Here is a 21,495-nt window from a genome sequence, read left to right as displayed (position 1 = left end):
GAAGTGTCTTGGTCCTGACCTCACAAAGAATGTATCTAGAACCAGTGGTTCTCAACCTGTGTGTTGTGACCTCTTTGGAAGTCAAAGGACCCTTTCACAAGGGTCACCTAAGACCATTGGAAAATACTAAGGGGTCACAGCATTAGGAAGGGTGAGAACCACACCACTGCTCTGGTCCATTAGCGTAAAGTACAATACCAGAAGAGATGCTTAGGGAAGTCCCGATCTCCATTTCCAGTTTGTTCAGTCTATAACATGAACAACTGCTGGCTCATCAAATGCTTGTTCTGCTTCTAATCAGAAGCTCATATAGTTTTCCGCCATTCAATTAATACAGTTGATTATTTTTATTACTACACTAATCTTGTTTTCTTGGGGCAAGCGTCATTTAATTGTGGTATATTACATTAGTTAAATTTGCCCAATTTTTTCTTAAGGAGCACTGAGGGCACTCTTCTTTCCTCTGCTTTGGCAGTTTGTTCAGAGTCTCTTCTCTGGCTCACCAATGCTCAGTTATATATGCAGGTTCGTTTCTCATTAAGAAGAGTCTCTAACACTGCAGACACATGTAAACACGGGAGAAAAAATGCTTTTAAATGTACTCTTCAGTCTCCTCTCACTTCTATATCTGTTTTATAAGGTGCTGTCCTTATGAAGAATCATCATTTTTATAGCTCCGGCATGTATGTCATATGTAAGACATACAAGATAAAAGGAATATATTCCCAAACCAAGGAATACAGGAGAACAAGTGCTAAGGCATGCTTAGCTGTTAGAAAAAATTCCTGCTTTTCAGAACTTCATGCTTATTCTATTTAGCCACAAGATTTTAAAGCTGTTTAGCTGACTTTTTCCTACAAGGCTAAATGATATGAAACCAGCATATCAACAGGTCAAAACTGGTTGAACGCTGGTAATTGCAGAGTTCAACTTTTCATTGATAAGCTAGCCACTCATCTTGAAGAACCCAACTAGTCTCTATGTTTCAGTAATACGCAAGCACCACCTAGTGGCCAAAACCAAAACTGTAGGTTTCTCAACCATAACTGCTGTTACACAATGTTGTACTTGCAAATGTTTTCAAGGGGTTTTTTTTACAAACAATGAGTTCATACCGACAATGCAAGAACCCTCAAAACAAGGAATTTAAATAACACTTGAAACATGGGTTGATCATCTCCAATCCAAAACTCCAAAATCTGAAATACTATGGACCATAATACAATGGTTGAATGTGCAAAAACTATTTTGCACACAGAATAATTGTAATATAACATCACCTTCAGGGTATATGTAAAGACACACATGAAAAATAAGTAAGCTTCGTGTCATCTTAGGTCTCATCCCCAAGATACCTCATATATGTGCAAATTATCCACAACTCAAAAACAGACTCCATTTAAAACACTTCTGGTCTCAAGCTTTTGAATGGGGGATACTCAACCTATCTAATTAACATGTGAGTTATTTTCATAAGTCAGAATCTTTTTGTTCTTGTTTCGAGACAGGGTTTCTCTGTAACAGCCCTAGCTGTCCTGGCACTCGCTCTGTAGACCAGGCTGTCCTCGAACTCACAGAGACTCTCTTTTTTCTGCCTCCCAAATGCTGGAATTAAAGGTGTGTGCCACCACTCCTGGCAGAATTTTCGTTATTTCTAACTTCGTTGGAAATCAATGAGCTGAAATAAAAGTCAGTGTGGATGAAAACAAATCTCCAAGTTTTACCCTGCTGAGTTTCCACCGAGAGCCACAGCGCCTGTCAGACTCTTCAGGTGGCACAAGTTTCTTCCCAGAGCTACAAGGGCAGACGCTGACCTGGGCGCCGAGCTTTGCTCACAGGACAGAGCAGTTTTTAGGAAAGACAGTCCATGTCTGTCTCCCTTGCTTACCTTGCTATTAGTTCCGACCTGTTCAGTATAAGTCAGTAACTGCACCAGCACCATGATAAATAACTACAGCAGGAACTGGATACAGGAGCTGCAGGCACCCAGGCCTCTTCCTGACACAAACTGAGCTCACCATAAGGGTGACTAGGACGGCATAAGTGCAGAGCAAACTGCTCCAAGGTGACTGACGATGAGTAAACAGAGCCAAATCCTCTGAGGAAGAAGGTGGACACTGGATAAACAAAACCACAGCAAGCTATGTAGACTCCTAAATAACTCCATGTCCTGCAGATCTACCACAGACCCCTCTTCTGGGGACCCTGGACCTCTCTTGCCTAGTATCCTTCCAATAACAGAATAAAATTATTGTGATCTGCAGCAATGTGAGTAGGTTAATCCCCTTTGCTGCAAATTGGCCACACACCCCAGAGTTAGACATTCAAGTCTCCATCTGCCCCAAACCCAGTGTGAAAATAAACGCTGGAATGAACAGTCTATACAAGCGTTTCTTACATTCCCCTAAAATACAAACACACACGCGCACAGCACACACATAGACACATACACACACATACACACGCATACACGCAGAGACACACAGACACATGCACACACACATACACAAGCACGCGTGTGCACACACACACACCGCCTCGCCCATTCTCTGCTCCAAGTCTCCTGCACACACTACCACGTCACTTATGAAGTGCAGTAAGAGCGAGCTTCTTTGAAAATAAAGTCAGAAAAAGGAAAAGGATTAAGAAAAGGAGAAATAAAAATGAGGACAAGCCAAGCCCTGTGTCCAACTTGCCTGAGGGCTGCCCAACCGATGTCCCAGTTACCTGGGCAAAAATGCCATCCTCATACAGCACAGTCTGAGTTGTGCCGTTTCCAAATCTGTGTCAGAAGAACAAGGGCTCTCAGACCATCTGCCAAACAATAGCTCTTCGTTGGAAACAGACAACCGATCAACTGCTGATGGGATGCCTAATTTACGCCATTCTATTCTTTTCCATGTTGTTTATAAAAAGATGGCAGAATGGGGCCAGCTACACTGATGAGCAAGAAAACGTGCCTGCTGCCAGCCAAGCTGACAAGACCCAAATGATAAAAGAGAGCACTGGCTCCTGTACGCTGTCCTCTGACCTACACACACGCGTGATGGCCTAACTATGCATGTGCAAACACACACACATGAAACCTGACTGTCCCTCTTTCTCCCTCTGCTCCTGGCACCTTTCAAATGACTGCCCTCCTTGGTCATGGACTCTCAGGATAGTCTGCTTCACCACAGCTCCAAAAGCCACAGGGTCCACTCACCAGAGGTGGACACATCCAAAATTGCAGATCTGTAACCTGAGTACTCAAGACGTAATGCAGGAAGATCAGGAATTCAAGGCTGACCTCAACTACACTGGGAGTTCCTACAGAAATGCAGTCTGAAAAAGTGGAAGTTAAAAATGAGCACCCTTCCTCCTTTTAAAGATGGGGTCATCTCACTTTGTTCCCTAGGTTAGCCTCAAATTCATGCTATTCTCCTGTCTCAGCCTGCCGAATGGCCAAATGTAAGGGTTACAGGAGAAGCTACTTCTCCACTCACTGTTTTGTCATAGTAATAAGGAGCTAACTAACATTCATAGACTGCTCGCCAACCTTCCCGTAGGTGTCCAATCTCTTGACATTACAACATTTCAACTCCAAACATACTGGGCCATATTCACTACTATCCCACGACACACACGGGATGTAGGCTAGGCATCCTATATACAGTTTGCCATTTGAAAAGGAAATGCTTTCTGCTAATAACATGTCAAGTAAGGTCTCAGACAAGGAAGAAAAGCCACTGCCACGCACCTTGGGTGTTAACAGGGGACAGGTAGTTCAGAATCTAGTCTGTACAGAATGAATCTCTCTCCACTCAACACAAAGCAGAACAGAGGAAAGAAGATTCTACTTAGGCCTCTAGATGAGCTCACACAAAGAAAATCCAACAGCAGAGAACAAAGAGGGCAATGGCATGGGCAACAGCTAATTACTATATAATATAACCTTGAGTAGTAAACTTTCAAACTTGCCTGTAAATTAGGTTTCTTGGACTTAGCCTTTCAGTCCCTGCTTTACGCAGCTACAGTTAACCTGAACTGGACAGGAAGTGAACTGCCTTGCTCTAGTTCTCCACACTTCCCGGAACAGCTTCCAGCTTAAGTTGTCACAGGCAAATTGAGGCCACATGTGAAATCACAACTTTCAGAGCTTATTGAGTAGTGCTGCCTTTGGGAGAAGGAAACTTTCCAGACGACAATGGTGTGGTAGTCCCTCTGTGTTATCAGTGGGAAATCATAAAGACTGAAGAAGTGTGAGGAAAAAGCTTCTCACTGATAAGAGGAGTCTTAGAGAAGGGTGAGTTCTACCCCACACATACACAAATCAGATCTCAGAATGAGAGGGAAGGGAAAAGTTAACAGTCTTTTTTTTTTAATTTTTATTTATTTATTATGTATACAATGTTCTGTCTATGTGTGTGCCTGCGGCCAGAAGAGGGCACCAGACCTCATTACAGATGGTTGTGAGCCACCATGTGGTTGCTGGGAATTGAACTCAGGACCTTTGAAAGAGCAGGCAATGCTCTTAACTGCTGAGCCAAAAAGTTAACAGTCTTAACAGAACATCTAGAACAGAGAGAGAGAGTCAAGTCACATCACATGACCCTTGCCCCTCCTATGACCTCCTCTTCCCTGGGTGCCAGTTCCAGGCGCAGACTGCTGCTCCAGGCAGCCGCATGCCAGACATCTGCTTCCCTGCATCTAGTCCCATGGTTCTGTTTGTCCCTGTCCCCCACCCCACCCCAGCCCACTTCTTTAGATTTTGTCAAGTGGCACCTCCTCAGTTTCTGGACCCCTCTTACTGACTTCCTCCTCCTCTAGAACATAAACACATAAAAAGCTTTAGTACCAAACTGCTTTATTTGAAAATAATAAATTCACTAGTCAAAGTTTTAGTAAACAATTATAAATATCAAAAAATAAAAAAGGACGTTTAAAGAAGACTGTCATAAATCTACTCATTATATTACAATACAAAGAAATGTCTTAGTCTGGCTACCATGGAAATAAGTTCCTCAAAAGGCAAAAACAGAATTATCAACACCATTCCCAAATATACACCCAAAGAACATAAGTCAACAAGGCAGAGATAGCTGTACATCTATGCTTATTGCTCCATTATTCACAATAACCAAGATATAGAGCCAACCTGATGAGAAAATGTGGTGTATATATACAACAAAGTTTTACTCATCCATAAAAAAGAACAAAGTCAGGTCATTTGGAGGAAAACAGATGGATCAGATCACCATGTTACACAAAATAAACTAGACTTAGACATATATTGTGTTTATTCTTATATGCAGAATCTGCATTTAAATTTTTTTAAAGACATACACATAGAAAGGATACTCTTTGGGAAAAGAAATGGGGTCAGTAAGAGAGGAATGGGAGATAAAAAAGGGTAGTGATTAAATTACATTATATATGCAAATAAAATATAATAAAAAATCTGCTATTTTGTAAAATTACACTATTTTAAAAAGAGGAAAATATGAGCTGGGGATGATATCACATGCCTATGTGGGATTCCCCTCTGTATGCTGTGAATATGTTTTATTACCATGGTTAATAACGAAGCTGCTTCAGCCTATGGCAAAGCAGAATATAGCAGGCAGGAAATCCAGAGATAAAGAGAGAAAGTAGGTGGAGTCAGATGACATGTAGCTGGAGAAAGACACTGGAACATACTGGTAGGCAACAGCTCCATGGTGATACACAGATTAATAGAAATGGGTTTGTTTAAGATATTAAGAGATAGCTAGAAACATGCCTGAGCTGTTAGCCAAGCAGTGTTGTAATTAATATAGTTTCTGTGTGATTATTCGGGTCTGGGTGGCCAGGAAATGAACGAGCAGTCTCTGCTTACACATGCTTATAATCTTAGCACTTGGGAAGACAGCTTGAATTACATACAGAGTACAAGGTCAGCCTATCTAATACTGAAAAATTGTCCCAACCCTCTCCCCAAAATTAGACAGATAAAAGGGGGAAAGTAAAAATGAAATATATTACATGGATAAAAGGGACTAGGAACTCCTTACCCAAGACTAATAGCTTTATGCATGTTAGGGAACCCCAGACTAAAGAGAGATTACCACATACATATCATGAAAAGAAGGTGGGGTAGAGCAACTACACTGTACACACTGAGCTGACAGCCAGGGAGGCTGCTTGGGATGCTGCAGTGAGAAATAGAGATGCTGAGAAAAAGGATAGGTCTGGAAATGATAGGAAAGTCAGGACCGCTGACGGCGTTAGCCAAGTTAGGAAGGGAGACTGCAAGCACTCTCTGAAAGCATCAGCCAGTGCCAACTGAGTTAGAAAGCATCCCACATATCACTTTCATGTGAGTAAGGAGCCCACATACAACAGGCATCAAAGGACAACACAGAGCCTTCCGTGTAAAAGGTGTGTCCTTCCTAGCACAAGTGAGACACACCGAAAAGCAGGGCAGAGCAGAGAAAGCCTAAGAGACCTTCTAAGTAACAAGTGTGACCGAGGGAGACTGCAGGAACTCCTGCAGGAACTAATCAGCATCTAGACAGTGCTGAATGGAGACAGCTAATCTTCTACTACCAAACAAGGAACTATAAAGTATCAAGGTACATATCGACTAATTCTATTCTCTGCACATCTGAATTAGACTATAGAATTAGACTAAATATATAAAACCCTAACAAAAACACTAGAAATACATGATCACATATCAAAATTAATTTCTTATATACAATAATGAAATTGTAGGCCAGGAGGTGGTGGCGCACACCTTTAATTCCAGCACTCAGGAGGCAGAGACAGGTGGATGTCTGTGAGTTCGAGGCCAGTCTAGTCTACAGAGTGAGTTCTAGAACAGGCTCCAAAGCTACAGAGAAATCCTGTCTCCAAAATAAAAAAAAAAGACAAAGAAACTGCTTTTTAAATATCAAAAGCTAATAAAACTATAGCAAGACACAAAAATAAAAGAAAAATTATATATAAAATAAACTGAATGCTAATAGTGTAAACATAAATATTTGAAAACTAGTCAGGAAATGTGATAAAAATAAATCAACGGACAAATAAAAAGATAAGCAGCAAACACCTGAGAACAGTCCTGTTGGTAGCGGTCAGTATCAAAGAAAGCTTTTCAATTTCCCTTGCTAGCAATCAAGCAAAGCAATATATTTCAAATCCAGAGCTGTCAAACAGAAAATGCATTCTCAAATGCTATAAAAAATTAGAACAAACTTTTAATGTAACTGAGTAATATATTATTCTTAATTCTAATGTTCTTCCTATAATAGTGTACATTCAGGAAAACATATAAAACAAATATTTGTAAAAGACTCCAACAAGAAGATTTTTACAATGGTATTTACTGCAGTATTTACCTATACTCCAAGGAGACGGGTGGAAACAGCCTCGGTGATCAAAACGAGATATGCACTTATGAAAGATACCTTAGCCGTGTGAGGCATTTTAGAGTCAGCAAAAATGTTTCTCAGATACTAAAAATATGACAACGGTCACTAGACTGGGTTTAAAAAGACACCATATTGCACATAATTAAACAAATTAAGACACAGACATGATGGAGCACTGCTCAGCAATTAAGAGAGACAAAATTAATGGATCTCAAAGCAAGAGAACTATCATTCACAATGAAAGAAGCAGAGAGGATAAGTGCTGAAACTGTTTATGGGACAGAACTAATCCGTGACAACAGAACGGAGGCTAGAGGCGTGTCAGAGCAGGGAGTGAAGGGCAATGTCTGTGCCTGGATCTGAGAAGTGACACATAGAGACACACGTATGTGAGAAGTCGGTGGAGAGAGGACAGACGCACATATACATAAGGTCATCAAGACATACACTAAGGGTATTGCATTTTACTGTACATATATTACATAGATGTATTATGTAATATATATGTAACATATATTATTCAGTAATATTACAGAAGCTGGATCCAAAGAACAGCTTCATTTCAGTTAAAAACATTTCTATACAAAGTATAAGTTTTTGTTGTTTTTTTTGTTTGTCAAGACAGGATTTCTCAGTATAACAACTCTGGCTCTCCTCGAACTTGCTTTGCAGACCAGGCTGGCCTTGAACTCACAGAGTTCTCATGCCTCTGCCTCCCAAGTGCTGGGATTAAAGGTATATGCCACCACTGCCTAGCTAAAAAATCAAAATATTAAGAGTAACTAGTTCTTGGAAGGCAAAATATTTCTTTTTAAAAAAATCTTCTGGCATTTTCCACCTTCCCTATAATGAGCTTTGCCTAACTTTTACAAAAGAGATCTCAGTTTTATTTTGAGATTTCTACCATGCTTGTAAGATATACCCACAACTGTCAGGACTGTGCCCTATGCAGCAAAGACTTAGTAAGTCCTCTCTCCAATAACACTGCTGTAAATGATAAACTCTCAAAGCCATTAATGTAGTGAAATCAGGAAAGAGTAAGTTTAGTGTGCTGAGGGGATGAGACCGCCACATGGCAGATCGCCCTGCAACCTGAGCACACTGGAAATGCAGCGTGGAAATGCATGCAGTAAAGAGGGTTTCTGGAGTTATGGGGGTTTGTGTTCTGTTTTTAACTTCTAATTCTCTTGGTGAGTCGGGTTTATCCCCAAAATGTTCAACGTCATCTGTGTTCACAATGAAAATAGTCTTAGATATCAGACACTTCTACAAAATGCCTAAAATAAGTAAATAAGCAACAGAACCAAAGCAGGCATACAAACCTCTGATTGTACATGCCGCGGAAGTTGTAATTAGCTCTATAGTTTGGAAATGGCTTTGGATCTAATGGCCTGTAGATGGCAGGCTCTCCCCTTTTCATAGCAAGCCCATTCAGTTCCACAGTTGGAGTTATGCTACCTGTTTAAAAACAAAATATTGAAGGCACACAAGTGAAACATTTCCACAATGAACTACACAGCTATACTTCTAATGCATTTAATAACCAAAGAAGACGGGGAGTGAAGGGTCCCTCTATACAATTCTCTAATTAAGTATAAATGAAGTAAAAAGTATTTAATTAAATCCCTCAAGTTTTAGCATTTCCTGTACATTAAAATGAAAAATTCAACTGTGTAACTACATTATTTGAAATATTTCTAGCAACCATGCAATTAGTAATATTGGTACTGTTATTACATTGCAAAGATGTTGTACATTCAAAGACAGGTACAAAACAAATTAAAGTACAAGTAATTGTGAGGTAATTATACAAGAAATCAGAGAAGAAAGTATAATATTAAACACATTAAGTAATCCAAGCTAAAATATGAATTGAAAATGTAAGTAAAGTGCCTGATAAATTTCTCTTAAAAACAAAAAGAGGGAAGGGGAGCAAGAAGAAGTTGAGGCCGGAGTGGACTGCTGGTCTAGCATGTTCAAAGCCTTGGGTTTGGTCTCAGCACCACTTAAAGCAGGGCATGGCAGTGCATACCTGTAATCCTAGCACTCAGGAGGCAAACACAGAAGAGCAGACGTTTAAGACTATCCATAGCTACATACTGAGGTAGAGGCCATCCTGAGCTCTATCTCAAAAGTTAAAAATTTTAACGGAATACATTATTTCACAGCGCTCTCGACTTAAGAGGGGCCATGTAATACATTAGCAATGAAGTCAGCCAGCACCTAGAATGTGGCTTACAACTACCACTCCCCATTTTAAAATATGCCTAAGAACATCTTTGGAGAAATGACTGATTCCAGATCTGCACATGACGCTGATAAGAGGATCAAATGCTTATCTGGCCTTCCCTGAATAAACTGTATTCAGAAGATGATGATGAAAGGGGGCGTTCTTCGTATTAGCCAGGATTTCAGCAAAAGGAATGATGTCTTCCAAAACACCACCAGTTTGTAACAGGTGATAAGATGCCAGACACTCTAGACGACAAGAGCAGCATGCTGCCCCAGACACCTGGCCAGTGTTAACAGGGAGCTTGCTAACGGATTAACTGGCTGCCACCACCAGAGTACATGGATCAATCTTAAAATCAAGAGACCACGATGTGGTGATATTTTGTTTGTAGTCTAACAAAGCTTGCCTGAAGATCAGTGGGTGGAGCTAGCTACTAGTTAGCCGTAGAGTCCAGGCAGTGGTGGCACACACCTTTGATCCAGCACTTGGGATCTCATGCCTTTGATCCCAGCATTTAGGAGGCTCACACCTTTAATCCCAGCACTAGGGAGGTGGAGACTGGAATATAAGGCGCGTGAGGACAGGCTATTGCCCCTTCGGTCTGAGGACTCGACAGAAGAAAGAAGTTTCTCTAGCGGTTGGCTCCTTTACTCTTCCAGCATTTACTGTGGGTTTTTATTATTAAGCCCAATTAGAACTCGCCCTCACCACAAGAACTGTCTTCTGATCTAGTGCAGCAAGGAGACTACCACCCACGAGTACTGCAGTACTGCCAAGGACATGGAGCTGAGGCTGTGTAGCTTACACAATCCAGGGAAGGCTCTACAACACACCAGTGTACCATCGGCAAAAGCAAGCATGTGGACAATTCTACAGAAGCAATGACTCAGCCAAACAAGCAATCTGCATGAAAACAAAGCTGGAGAACTGTGAGCCTGGAGACCAAATGCAATAAAAGGATCTCTTTCATCCTTCACCAAAACAAACCAACTATGGCAAAATGGGCAGAAATGTGAATCTGCACCCCACACGATCTTAATGTAGAGGAATTATTACTTTCTTTGTTTGATACTGATAAGAGCCCTCATCTTAAAAAGTATTTATTTATTTTTACTTAAAAATTTCCACCTCCTCCCCTCCTCCCATCCCCCTCCTACCCCCCACTTCAGTCCAAAGAGCAGTCAGGGTTCCCTGCCCTGTGGGAAGTCCAAGGTCCTCCCCACTCCGTCCAAGTCCAGGAAGGTGAGCATCCAAGTAGACTAGGCTCCCACAAAGCCAGTACATGCAGTAGGATCAAAACCCAGTGCCATTGTCCCTGGCTTCTCAGTCAGCCCTCCTTGTCAGCCACGTTCAGGGAGTCCGGTTTATTCACATGCTCCATCAGTCCCAGTCCAGCTTGCTTTGGTGAGCTCCCATTAGCTCAGCCCCACCGTCTCAGTGGGTGGGCACACCCCTCGTGGTTATGACAAACTAAAAACTGACTTGTTTTTAAAACTATCCCAGGGCCTATAATCCCAATACTCATGATGCTGAGGCTTATAGATGTGAATTCAAGACCACATGAGGTCTTCCACAGTGAGTCCCCAGCAGGCTGGGCAAGACTCTGTCTCATGTCCCATATACATATGATGTGGGAGTGTCATATATCAATCTGTTGATTTCATTGGTTAATTAAATAAAGAAACCGCTTGCCCTGATAGGTTAAAACATAGGTGGGAGGAGTAAACAGGAGGAAGATGGGAGGAGTAAACAGAATGGAATGCTGGGAGGAAGAGGAAGTGAAGTCAGACCCGATAGCTCTGCTCTCTGGAGCAGAGACGCCATGCTCAGCTCTCCCGGGTAGACGCGACAGCTCTGCTCTCTGGAGCAGAGACGCCAGGCTCTGTTGTCCCAGGCAGCTCTGACCCAGGATGGATGTAGGCTAGAATCTTCCTGGTAAGCGCACCTTGGGGCGCTACAAACAATAATTAGAAATGGGCTTATCCAGGTGCGAGAGTTAGCCGAGAAGAGGCTAGATATAATGGGCAAGCAGTCTTTAAATGAATACAATTTGTGTGTTGTTATTTTGGGCATGAGCTAGCAGGCGGCTGGGGTGCTGGGGACACAGCCCAGCTGTTCCTATTTCAACATACATATACATACGTGCATGTGTGTATTACATATTATATATAAAACACATTATATATATGTTGTATATTATATATGTACATGTAACACATGTGCTATATGTGTGTGGGTGTGTATATGCATATGTATTATAAGTGTGTAGATATTATATGTGTGTGTGTGTGCACGTGCACACAGGAACCTCAAGAGGAAGATAAATGAGAAATAAGATTATCTGGCATGAGCTCACCTAGTGACAGGAGGGAGCATTCAATATCTTATTCTACTTGGGTAAACTTTTTTTTAAATTATGGAAAAAAAGACACAACATAACATTAGGTCAAGTTTTATTTTAAGTATTAAAATAAGTTAGTTAAACATATATGCATATACATGAAATCTTTCTTTAGAGCAAAATTTAATTTAAAAAATCTGTACCATTAGCTTGAATTTTGCCTTTTAGAGCATTAGCTCTAATAATTCCTTTATTATACAGAATAGGAAACAAATTGGATTGAATAGCAATTCAATTCGTTCAAACCTCTAATTTTCTATATCCATTTTCTACAGAAAAGTCAAGGACAAAGGGTGTCTCCTTTTCTCTCTCCCTCGGGAGTAAGGCAGACACACAACCCCAAGCAAAAGCTCAGCGACTCACATGATCCCACCCCACTCGAGAACATTCCATCAGCCACCAAGTTCTTCCCGTCACCCTGACTCCCTCTGACTTCCGTTATTACATGTTTGTTAGCATGTTCTTGAGAGATGAAGAAACAATACTTTATTTGCATCTTTCACACATCGTTTGTATATATCTGTTTTTAGTTTTTATATCATTGAATGAGACCACCAATATTTGTTCATTTGCTATTGATGGAGAATGCGAGTTGTTTGCAGTTAGGAACAGTATTTATAAGGCCATCCTAGACATTTCTGGAAGTCATGGACTAGACACATGGTGTAGGAGGTTCTTCGTTCATGTGTTGCTTTCACTGCTTAATGAATAAAGAAACTGCTTTGGGCCTGATACAGCAGAACTTAGGTAGCTGGAGAAGGCAGAACTGAATGCTGGGAAGAAGGACAAAGTGAGAGACACGATGCATCTTCTGCCTGAGACGGACGCTGGTTAGAATCTTGCCAGTAAGCCACAGTCACGTGGCAATACACAGATTAATAGAAATGGGTTAAATTAAGATGTAAGTATTAGCCAATAAGAAACTAGAGCTAATGGGCCAAGCAGTGTTTTAATGAATACAGTTTCTGTTGGGTTATTTCGGGTGTAAGCTAGCCGTGCAACCGGGACAAACAAAGGGCACCTCTCTCCTTGCAACAGATATAAACTCAGATCTTGAAGATATTGACCTAGAGGTAGAAGTACTGGATTTTACAGCAGACTTGTTTAACTTTATTAGAAACTGCCCAACAATCTTCCAAAAAATTTATTTAACAATAAAGTATAGTGTATGTCTTTAAGTTTACATTTTAAATTATATAAAGATTTTAATGATTAAAATATTTCCTAGAAATGAAGATTTATGAACTACTTGACTTAATTGATTTTGGGGGGATAGATATGAAGCCTATGTAGCCTAGGCTGTCCTCAGACTTAACTTTGTAGCCCTAGCTGAGCTAAACTGCTTCAGCTCCAATGTGAGCTGCCATCCTGGAAAAATTTAGGACATTTTGAATTCTTTCCTGCAATAACTATTCAACCATAAGCAGTGTAAAATTCAAATGAGAGGAGCTTTTAAAACCTCAATCTGTAAGATAGGGAAATAAATAAGAATTTAATTTATTTGAAACTTTCAGGTCAGGCAGTCAACAGTGAAGCGATCTATACACTCCTGTGGTACAAACCACCGGCCACCACCACAACCTGTGTTTAGAGTAAGTGATAGAACACATGCTTAGCATATATGGGACCCTGGGTTTAATCCCCAACACAAAAAGCAAATGAAGCAATAGACTTTAAACCAGTAAGAACAGAAGAATAAGGATCAACAATGACATAAATAAAGAAATGAAAGAAGAGGGAATTTCTTCCCTTGGAGAGCCAATGACAACTAACGAATTTAAAGGAATTCTAGAATTCAAAATAAATCACACTAGCAAACTTAAGATTCATATAGATTCATAGAAATCAACAATGGATGCTAAATTCGGTAGGCTAAAGAAAATTTGATGAGGAACAGGATATTACATATGTTTCTATATAGTCTCAAAATATCTTCAAAATGCTTATTTACTTACTACTTAATACGATCAACTTTATAGTAGAGAAGTTTTGCAGGCATGCTCTTCAGCAGGTGGCCAAAGTCATCACTACCATAGGAAATCAGAAGCTATAAGCACTGAGTTCAGTTTTACTTTGGAGATATGCACGTTAAAAAATGTAATAGCCATGAGAAAACACCAGATGTACTCTACCAAGAAACTCTACTGTACAAACTATGGTACCTAGATGAGTATGATACCCATATCCATCACAAATGTCAAGTCCTAAAGATGGGAAGACTGATTGTGTCAGATTAAAATAGAGTAAAGGAAGATGGCAAGTACATTGAGCACATGACTTTGATTACACAAGATCTTTAAAAGACAGCCAGCAACGAGTGGAGTCTGTGGAGTAAATGATGCCCCATTCTACTGTCTAATAAGAGGTTACTTATGCACTTAAAAAATGCACATGCAGGGGGAGGGACAAGGGAGACGGGGAGAGAAATGGGAGGCGGGGAAGAGGCAGAAATTTTTTTTTCAATAAAAAAAAATTTTAAAAAAATGCACATGTAGCCAGGTGGTGCTGGTGCACGCCTTTAATCCCAGCATTTGGGATTAAAGAGGCAGGAGGATGTCTGTGAGTTTGAGGCCAGCATGGTCTACAGAGAGAGTTCCAGGGCAGGCTTCAAAGCTACACAGAGAAATCCTGCCTCAAAAACAAAAAGGGGGGAGGAGAAGGGAGGAGTAGGAAGAGGAGGAAAAAGAAGAACAACAAGAAGAAAATGGACATGGAGGAGGAGGAGGAGAGGAAGGGGAAGAAGGGGAAGAATGCACATGGAGTCAGGCGTGGTGGCTCCCATCTGAACTAGCACTAAGGAAGGGGAGACAGGAGGACTGTCCTAAATTCCAGCCCAGCTAGGACTACAGTATAAGACACTGTCAGAAAAGTGAGGGAGGAGGAGGAATGGAACCCTGGAATACTACAGGAAAGAGGAACATCACTTGAATAACTTACTCCCAGATGGCTCAATACTGCCAACCATGGGGTATCTGGATGAGAGGTATACATTAGATCTATTTCTAAAAATTTTATATAAATCTGAAATTATTTCAAAAGTTAAAAAAATAGAAAGAAGCAGAGTAATTCTATAGCACAGTTCTAGTTAACTGGCAGGAAGACTATGCTGTGAAGAATCGAGGTCCAACCTCTTTAGGGACTAGATCTCTCCCGTCTAACAGGCTCCTCTCTTCCAGTTGTGCCTGCCTGGTTACACAAAGCTGCCTCTGCAGTGCACTATAGCATGGGGATGTCATTTTAGCCAACTTCACAAAATGTACTAAAACAACAGACCTGAAACTTTACCCCACATCACACATAAATAAACTTGACACTTGACAGACTCGAGGTCTCAGTTAACAAGACAAAACAATAACACTTCTAAAAATAACATAAAGTATCTTCACAGCCTTGAAAGAGATGAGATTTAGCAAATAACATATTTAAAAGCACTTAAAATAAGACTAATAAATCTGTCATCATTAAAATAGAAAAATTTCTATTCTTCGAAATGCAACCTTAAGAATTTCAAAAGAGGGGCTGGAGAGATAGCTCAGCAGCTACAAGCACTAACCACTCTTCCAGAAGACCCAGGTTCAATCCTCAGCACCCACATGGGTGCTCACAATGTCTGTAACTCCAGTTCCAAGGGACCCAACACCCTAACAAAGATATAGTGCAGACAAAACATCAATGCACATAAAAGAAAAACAAATAAATAATTTTAAAAAAAAAGAATTACAAAAGAAGCAGACATGTGGTGCATACCTTTAAGCCCAGCACTAAAGGTAGAGGCAGGCAGATCTCTGAGAGTTTGAGGTCAGCCTGGAACACAAAGCAAGTTCCAGGACACCTAGGGCGCTACAGAGAAAGAAAGTCTTAGAAAACAACCAAAAAAAAAAAAAAGATTTTCAAAAGATCCTCTGCAATATTCTACAAAATATTCTAATGTATTCATATATCAAACTATGTGAGTCTAGAATATGTATGAAACCTCTAAGTTATTAAAAACAGAACATAATTTTAAGCAGTGTATAAACCAACCAGTCTCTTTTCAACAGAGACTATGCTAATGCCAATGAACAAATGGCACCATCATCGAGAACATTTCACCAGACATCTTCCTCAGCTGCTAGGGAAATGCAGATGAAATTTATTAAGAGCCCTAGCACAGAAGAGCTAAGAAAGCTGAAACAGTCAATGGTGAACAAGGACAAAGAGGGCTTTAGTAACTGCTAATGGAGCACTTGACAATGCATGCTAACTCTGAGAACATAAAAACCTACCACCCAGCAGTTCCAACCCCAGGTTCACTCCCAACAGAAAGGTGTGTGTGTATACAAGAATGTTCACAGCAGGATTACTAACAATCCCAATCTGGAAATAATCCAAGTATTTGTGCACTAGCAAGGAAACGGCTGAATCTTACAAACACCTTTGTAATAAGGAGGCGTCAGCAAAGAGGAACACATGATTCCAAGGTGCAGCCACAGCTCGTGAGACACTCAGGATGGCTTCTTTCTGAAGGAGGGAAGCTGCTACGGCAATGGCAGAATCTGCAGTAGTGTTTCACAAAGCAGCTGTATCCAGCTCTGCAAGCGTAATTTGTGCACTTGTCTGCACGTGTTTAAAAGTCTGTCTAAATACTCTTTCCCTTTTTCTAGCTTACCCCAATACTCCACACTGGAGCTGTGTCTCTACTGGGCTTTCAGACTTTCCTACACTTTGAGTCTCACTGAGGTCGTCCTTGCTATAGAGATGCAGAGCTTAGCTCTCACAGCCATGCTTTCATTAAATGCATGAGAGCTCCCTCCCGCCACACCACAGTTCACTCCCATCACCTCAAAGAGAAGGACACACAATATCTGCAATACATGGCAGTTTGTTAAATGTACTTATTCCAAACTATGGCACTGACCACCTAGCTGGTCACCTTGCTTTCTTGTCTTGCATCGCCCAATCACATGTCAAATGTCACATGCTAAAATGCTCTTTTAAACCATCATCCATTTGTTGTTAGATATTAAGTACCCTAAATGACATAAAAAAAAAACAGTCTTGTGAAAGGGATGTTGGGTCTTTCCCAGTGCATCCCTCCCACCTCCACTGCCAACTCAGCACTCATGTACAGTAACTAAAATCATCACCACACACACAAACTGGTTTCTACCAAACCTTCTTACTCCTGGGCCCTTCTTAGTATTCCTTCAGTCTAGAATGTTCTTTCCTTTTCCCCCATACCTGAACTCCCTCAAGGCCTACATCTTACTTCAGTTAACATGATCATTACTTTTAACATTAACAGCTGCTATTGTTTACTTGGCACTTAATATCTACCATTAAATTATATATTTGTGTACAAAACTGTAAGATACAGAAAAAGGTTGTATACCTTGTGCATAGGTAACAGCAAGTGTTTAATACATGTTGGTGTACCATTCACAACCACAAACGGTTTTATTTTGTTTGTTTGTTTGTTTGTTTTATTTTTCCTTTTTGCTTTTTGTTTTTTTGAGACATGGTTCCTCTGTGTAGCCCTAGTTGTACTAGAACTTGCTTTGTGACCAGGTTGGCCTCAACCAGCAACTGCCTCTCCAAGAGCTGGGATTAAAATCCACAAATGTAATGGTGTAAATGAATGCAGACAGATTGTAAAAATATATACAGCTTTAATGGGGAAATAGACTTACAGAACCACCGTTCAGCGGCTGGGAGCATGCTCGCCAGATTTATAGGTAAACATTAGCCAGAGGCGAACACGCTCCCTAAGGGGGCTAGACTTATCCCTACACACAAAGTCTGGGAGAGAGCCTTGAACAGGGCAGAGGGTCTGCTATAGGAAACCACGGAGTCTGGGAGAGAGCCTTGAGCAGGGCAGAGGGTCTGCTATAGGAAAGCAATGACATTGGGAGAGAGCCTTGAACAGAGCAGCCTGTATCTAACAAGCACAGGCCAGTGAAGAAGTGTGAGGACAAGCACAGGGCTAATCAAACAGAGCAGAGTCACCATTAGCTAGTGAGTGGGCTTCACATTATTTAAAAAGACCTAAAGCAGTACTAGCACTGATTCAACAGTAAGAACATATTAATAGGTTAACAAATGAGTAAACAAACATATGGCTGAAACTGAACTCAGAAGAACTTTACTAACTTGACTTTATCAACTAACGCACTATGGCTAACACAGGCTTGCCTCTTCTCAAAAGACAATGGACGTGATGTTGGGAGTGATGCAATCAAAACAGCTGTCAAAAACTGTCCTTAGAAAATTAAAATTAGAACTGTCATTCATTTAAGAATTTTGCACATGAATGGCTTTACAGATTTGGGGGGTTCTTAATAAATTTCATATGAATGTTCTAAATTCTCAGCTATTTTCAAACTTTTACACCAATAATCAAAATATTTAACAAGACACCTTTATAATTTTGCATTAAACTAAAAAGGAATAACTTAATTATTAAATTTCTTAGTACATATACTCTAAGAAGAGAAACAATTCCTTTACCTTAAAAGAAACACATTTCCTGCATTTGCAAGCACATGTGTTTTTGCCAGCATTCAAAGGAATAGATTTTTACAGTTTCCACTAAGTGAACTGTCAAAACAACCGTAACTCTCTCGTTTGCCGTTACCTTCCTTATTGTGTGTGTATAGCACTAACTGTGTGCCTGTATGACTCACAGGGCAACACAATAAGAAGAGTAACACATCAGCTCACAGAACAAAAGGTCAAGTCAATGCCGTACCTGGGTTATTATTGACATTACTTTTGGGTGGTTTCTGAACTGGTTTGGGAAGCGTAGATTCCGTCAAAGCTTTATTAGCAACAGCCTGTTGGGCCTTCTTTATACTGCTCCCTTCGGACTCCCATGTCTGCTCGCCAAGACTCAGCTGCACCGAGAACATCTTAGAAAAATACAGACAAACAGAGAAAACATAAAAATTTTCAGGTACCAAAATTGGTGGTCTGAGAGAACACACAGACACACACACACACAGACACACACACACACAACATAGAACCACAATTACAGCAGAAGCCTATCAGTGATTGCTTGCAACAACAACAACAACAACAAAAACCTATATTCTACCCAGTGAAAGGATGTCAGGAGACTGTACCCAACTGTCTTAATCCCATCAAAAAAAAAAAAGCGTTTAGTATGGAGGCTCAAGGCTCCAGAGGGCTGTGAGTCTAAGACCACCATAGTGAGGGTCACAGCAGCAGGAAGGCACTTCCATTTGATCCACAAGTAGGAGGCCCAGAGAGAACTGACTGGGAATGACATAGGCTTTTAAAAAACCTCAAAGCTCACTTCCAGTAACACATCTGCTCCAACAAAGCCACACCTCCCAATCCTTCCAAAATAGTTCCAGCAACTGGGGACCCAGCATTTAAATATATGAGCCCATGGAAGCATTCTCTGGCCTCTATTTGGTGAATTTTCCCAACTATTTTTGCTCAGCCTACTTTAGCAGTACCATTGACTAGATGGGAAAAAAAAATCTCATAGTTCTAGAGTCTGGGAAGTAGTTTGATTTGGGGGCCACTAATTAATTTCTTTATCTGTCCTTATATATCCAGCTAATGAAGAAATCTGCCAAGTCAGTGGTATCCATGGAAATAAAAGAAGAGAGACTTTAGAAAGCATATATAAGAAATATAGCCCACTTTGGACAGGATAGGTGTGCTCCCTCCTCTCATTCTTAGATTGAAACCCTCATACTGGATGTGATAGTACCTGGGAGGTCTCTGGGAGGTAGATGAAGTCACGGAGGTGTGGCCTCCATGAAAGAACTAGTCTTGTGAGAGAAGCTGAACTGTGTGAGATATGACAAGAAGACTGCATCTTCAAGGCACACAGAGGCTCTGCCCAGGAAATTAATTAGTGGTGCCCAAACTAAATGCTTTCTTTTAGAAGTTGTCTTGGTCACAGTGTTTTGTTGCAGCAACAGAAAAGTCACTAGGAAGCTGGTACCAACCAGAAAAGGAACACAGCTGTGAAATCATGACCACACTGGGTTTTTTGGAGGAATTTGGAAGACTGAACAAGAAAAGAGGTTGAGCACTGCAAGTGGGGCCTAATAGGCCAAACTAAAAAGAGTTTGGAAGATAATGGTGCTGAGAGCAATGTGGACAATGAAAGTCTAGCTCAAGAGGTTCCCAACAATATTAGCGATGGGCTACAGACCATTTGTGATATTTTGCCAAAGAACTTGTCTGCATTTGCCTTTGTCTAAGAATCTGCCTGAGGCTAAACTGGAGCTCTGGACTAATTTCACTGCCAGAGGACATTTCAAGACAGTCTAATATCAATTCTGTTGTGTGGTTATTAGTAATTGTTCTTATGTAGATCTACAACAAAAAGGAGCAAGCAGTAATGTAGTCATATCAAAGAGTGGGCTGGGCGCCATCCCAGTCGGTGCAGCAGAACCTGGCAGCATCACCCATGTGGTTCTGGCCTTAGAATGAAAAAGGAGTTAGGAGTAGAGGGGCTACACAAGCTTCCTCTGAGGTGAAAGAAAGTTGTAGGGGCCAAGGGTCCTGTAGGGAGACACAGAGAGGCCACTACACGAAGCTGGGAAAAGTGAAGTTTGGAGACCAGAAGAGGTTGGAGGTATCAGAGTCACGAACACCTGCCAAGGAAAACTAACAGGATGTGGAGCCCAAGAGGGAAGTAACCGACAGCCAACAGAACTGGGAAGAATGTGAGGCCTGAAAGCCATCTAAGACCTGTGATGACAGACAAAGAGCTATTTTGGAGTATACCCTGCTAAGTTTCTGTCGCGCACTGGACCAGTATTTCTTCACTGTGCCCCATTTTTCCCTTCTGAAATAGTAATGTATATTCTGTGCCAGTGTATATTGGAGGCATGTAATCTGGTTTTTGCTTTTAAGGGGTTATAGTTAAAAGACTGCATTTAGTCTCAGAAGAGACTTTGGACTCTGGATTTTTAAACTGTGTTAAGACTTATGGATGGAAATAGAAAACACTATCCTGAGCAAGGTAACCCAGACCCAAAAAGATGAACATGGGATGTACTCACTCATAATTGGTTTCTAGCCATAAATAAAGGTCACGGAGTGTATACCTGGTGAACCTAAAGAAGCTAAACGAGAAGGTGAACCCAACGAAAATCATATACTTATCCTCTTGGCTATGGGAAGTAGACAAAATTGCCGGGGAGAAAATTGAGATCTTGGGGGTGGGGTGGGATGGAGATAAGGGGGGACAGGGAGAGAAAAGTGAGAAGGGGAGGTTGGGGGGAACTTGGAGAAACAAGATGATTGGGATAAAGGAAGGTTGGATAGGGGAGCAGGGAAGCACACATCTTAGTTAAGGGAGCCACCTTAGGGTTGGCAAGAGACTTGAACCTAGAGTGGCTCCCAGGAGCCCAAGGCGAAGTCCCCAGTTAGTCCCTTGGGAAGCTGAGGATAGGGAACCTGAAATGACCCTATCCTATAGCAATACTGACGAATATCTT

General features: G+C 41.0%; 1 protein-coding gene across 2 annotated transcripts in view; it reads right to left on the bottom strand.

The window, feature by feature from the left end:
- Positions 1 to 21,495, bottom strand: part of Stau2 (staufen double-stranded RNA binding protein 2) — a 262,426-nt gene that overhangs the window by 217,842 nt on the left and 23,089 nt on the right. Inside the window, exons 2-3 of one of the 2 annotated variants that reach the window (XM_050142107.1) lie at positions 18,756 to 18,915; positions 8,717 to 8,852 (exon numbers count right to left, since the gene is read on the bottom strand). In XM_050142107.1, the coding sequence (XP_049998064.1) occupies positions 8,717 to 8,852; positions 18,756 to 18,915 (296 nt within the window). The remainder of the gene's footprint in view (positions 1 to 8,716; positions 8,853 to 18,755; positions 18,916 to 21,495) is intronic. The other variant, XM_050142109.1, reaches the window with a different exon arrangement.

The sequence above is a fragment of the Alexandromys fortis genome, unplaced genomic scaffold (assembly GCF_014885135.2).
Source record: "Alexandromys fortis isolate MF-2015 unplaced genomic scaffold, M_Fortis_MF-2015_v1.1 scaffold_41, whole genome shotgun sequence".
Taxonomy (NCBI): domain Eukaryota; kingdom Metazoa; phylum Chordata; class Mammalia; order Rodentia; family Cricetidae; genus Alexandromys; species Alexandromys fortis.
The sequence above is the reverse complement of the archived record's forward strand: the minus strand, read 5'-3'. Positions and strand labels throughout refer to the sequence as shown.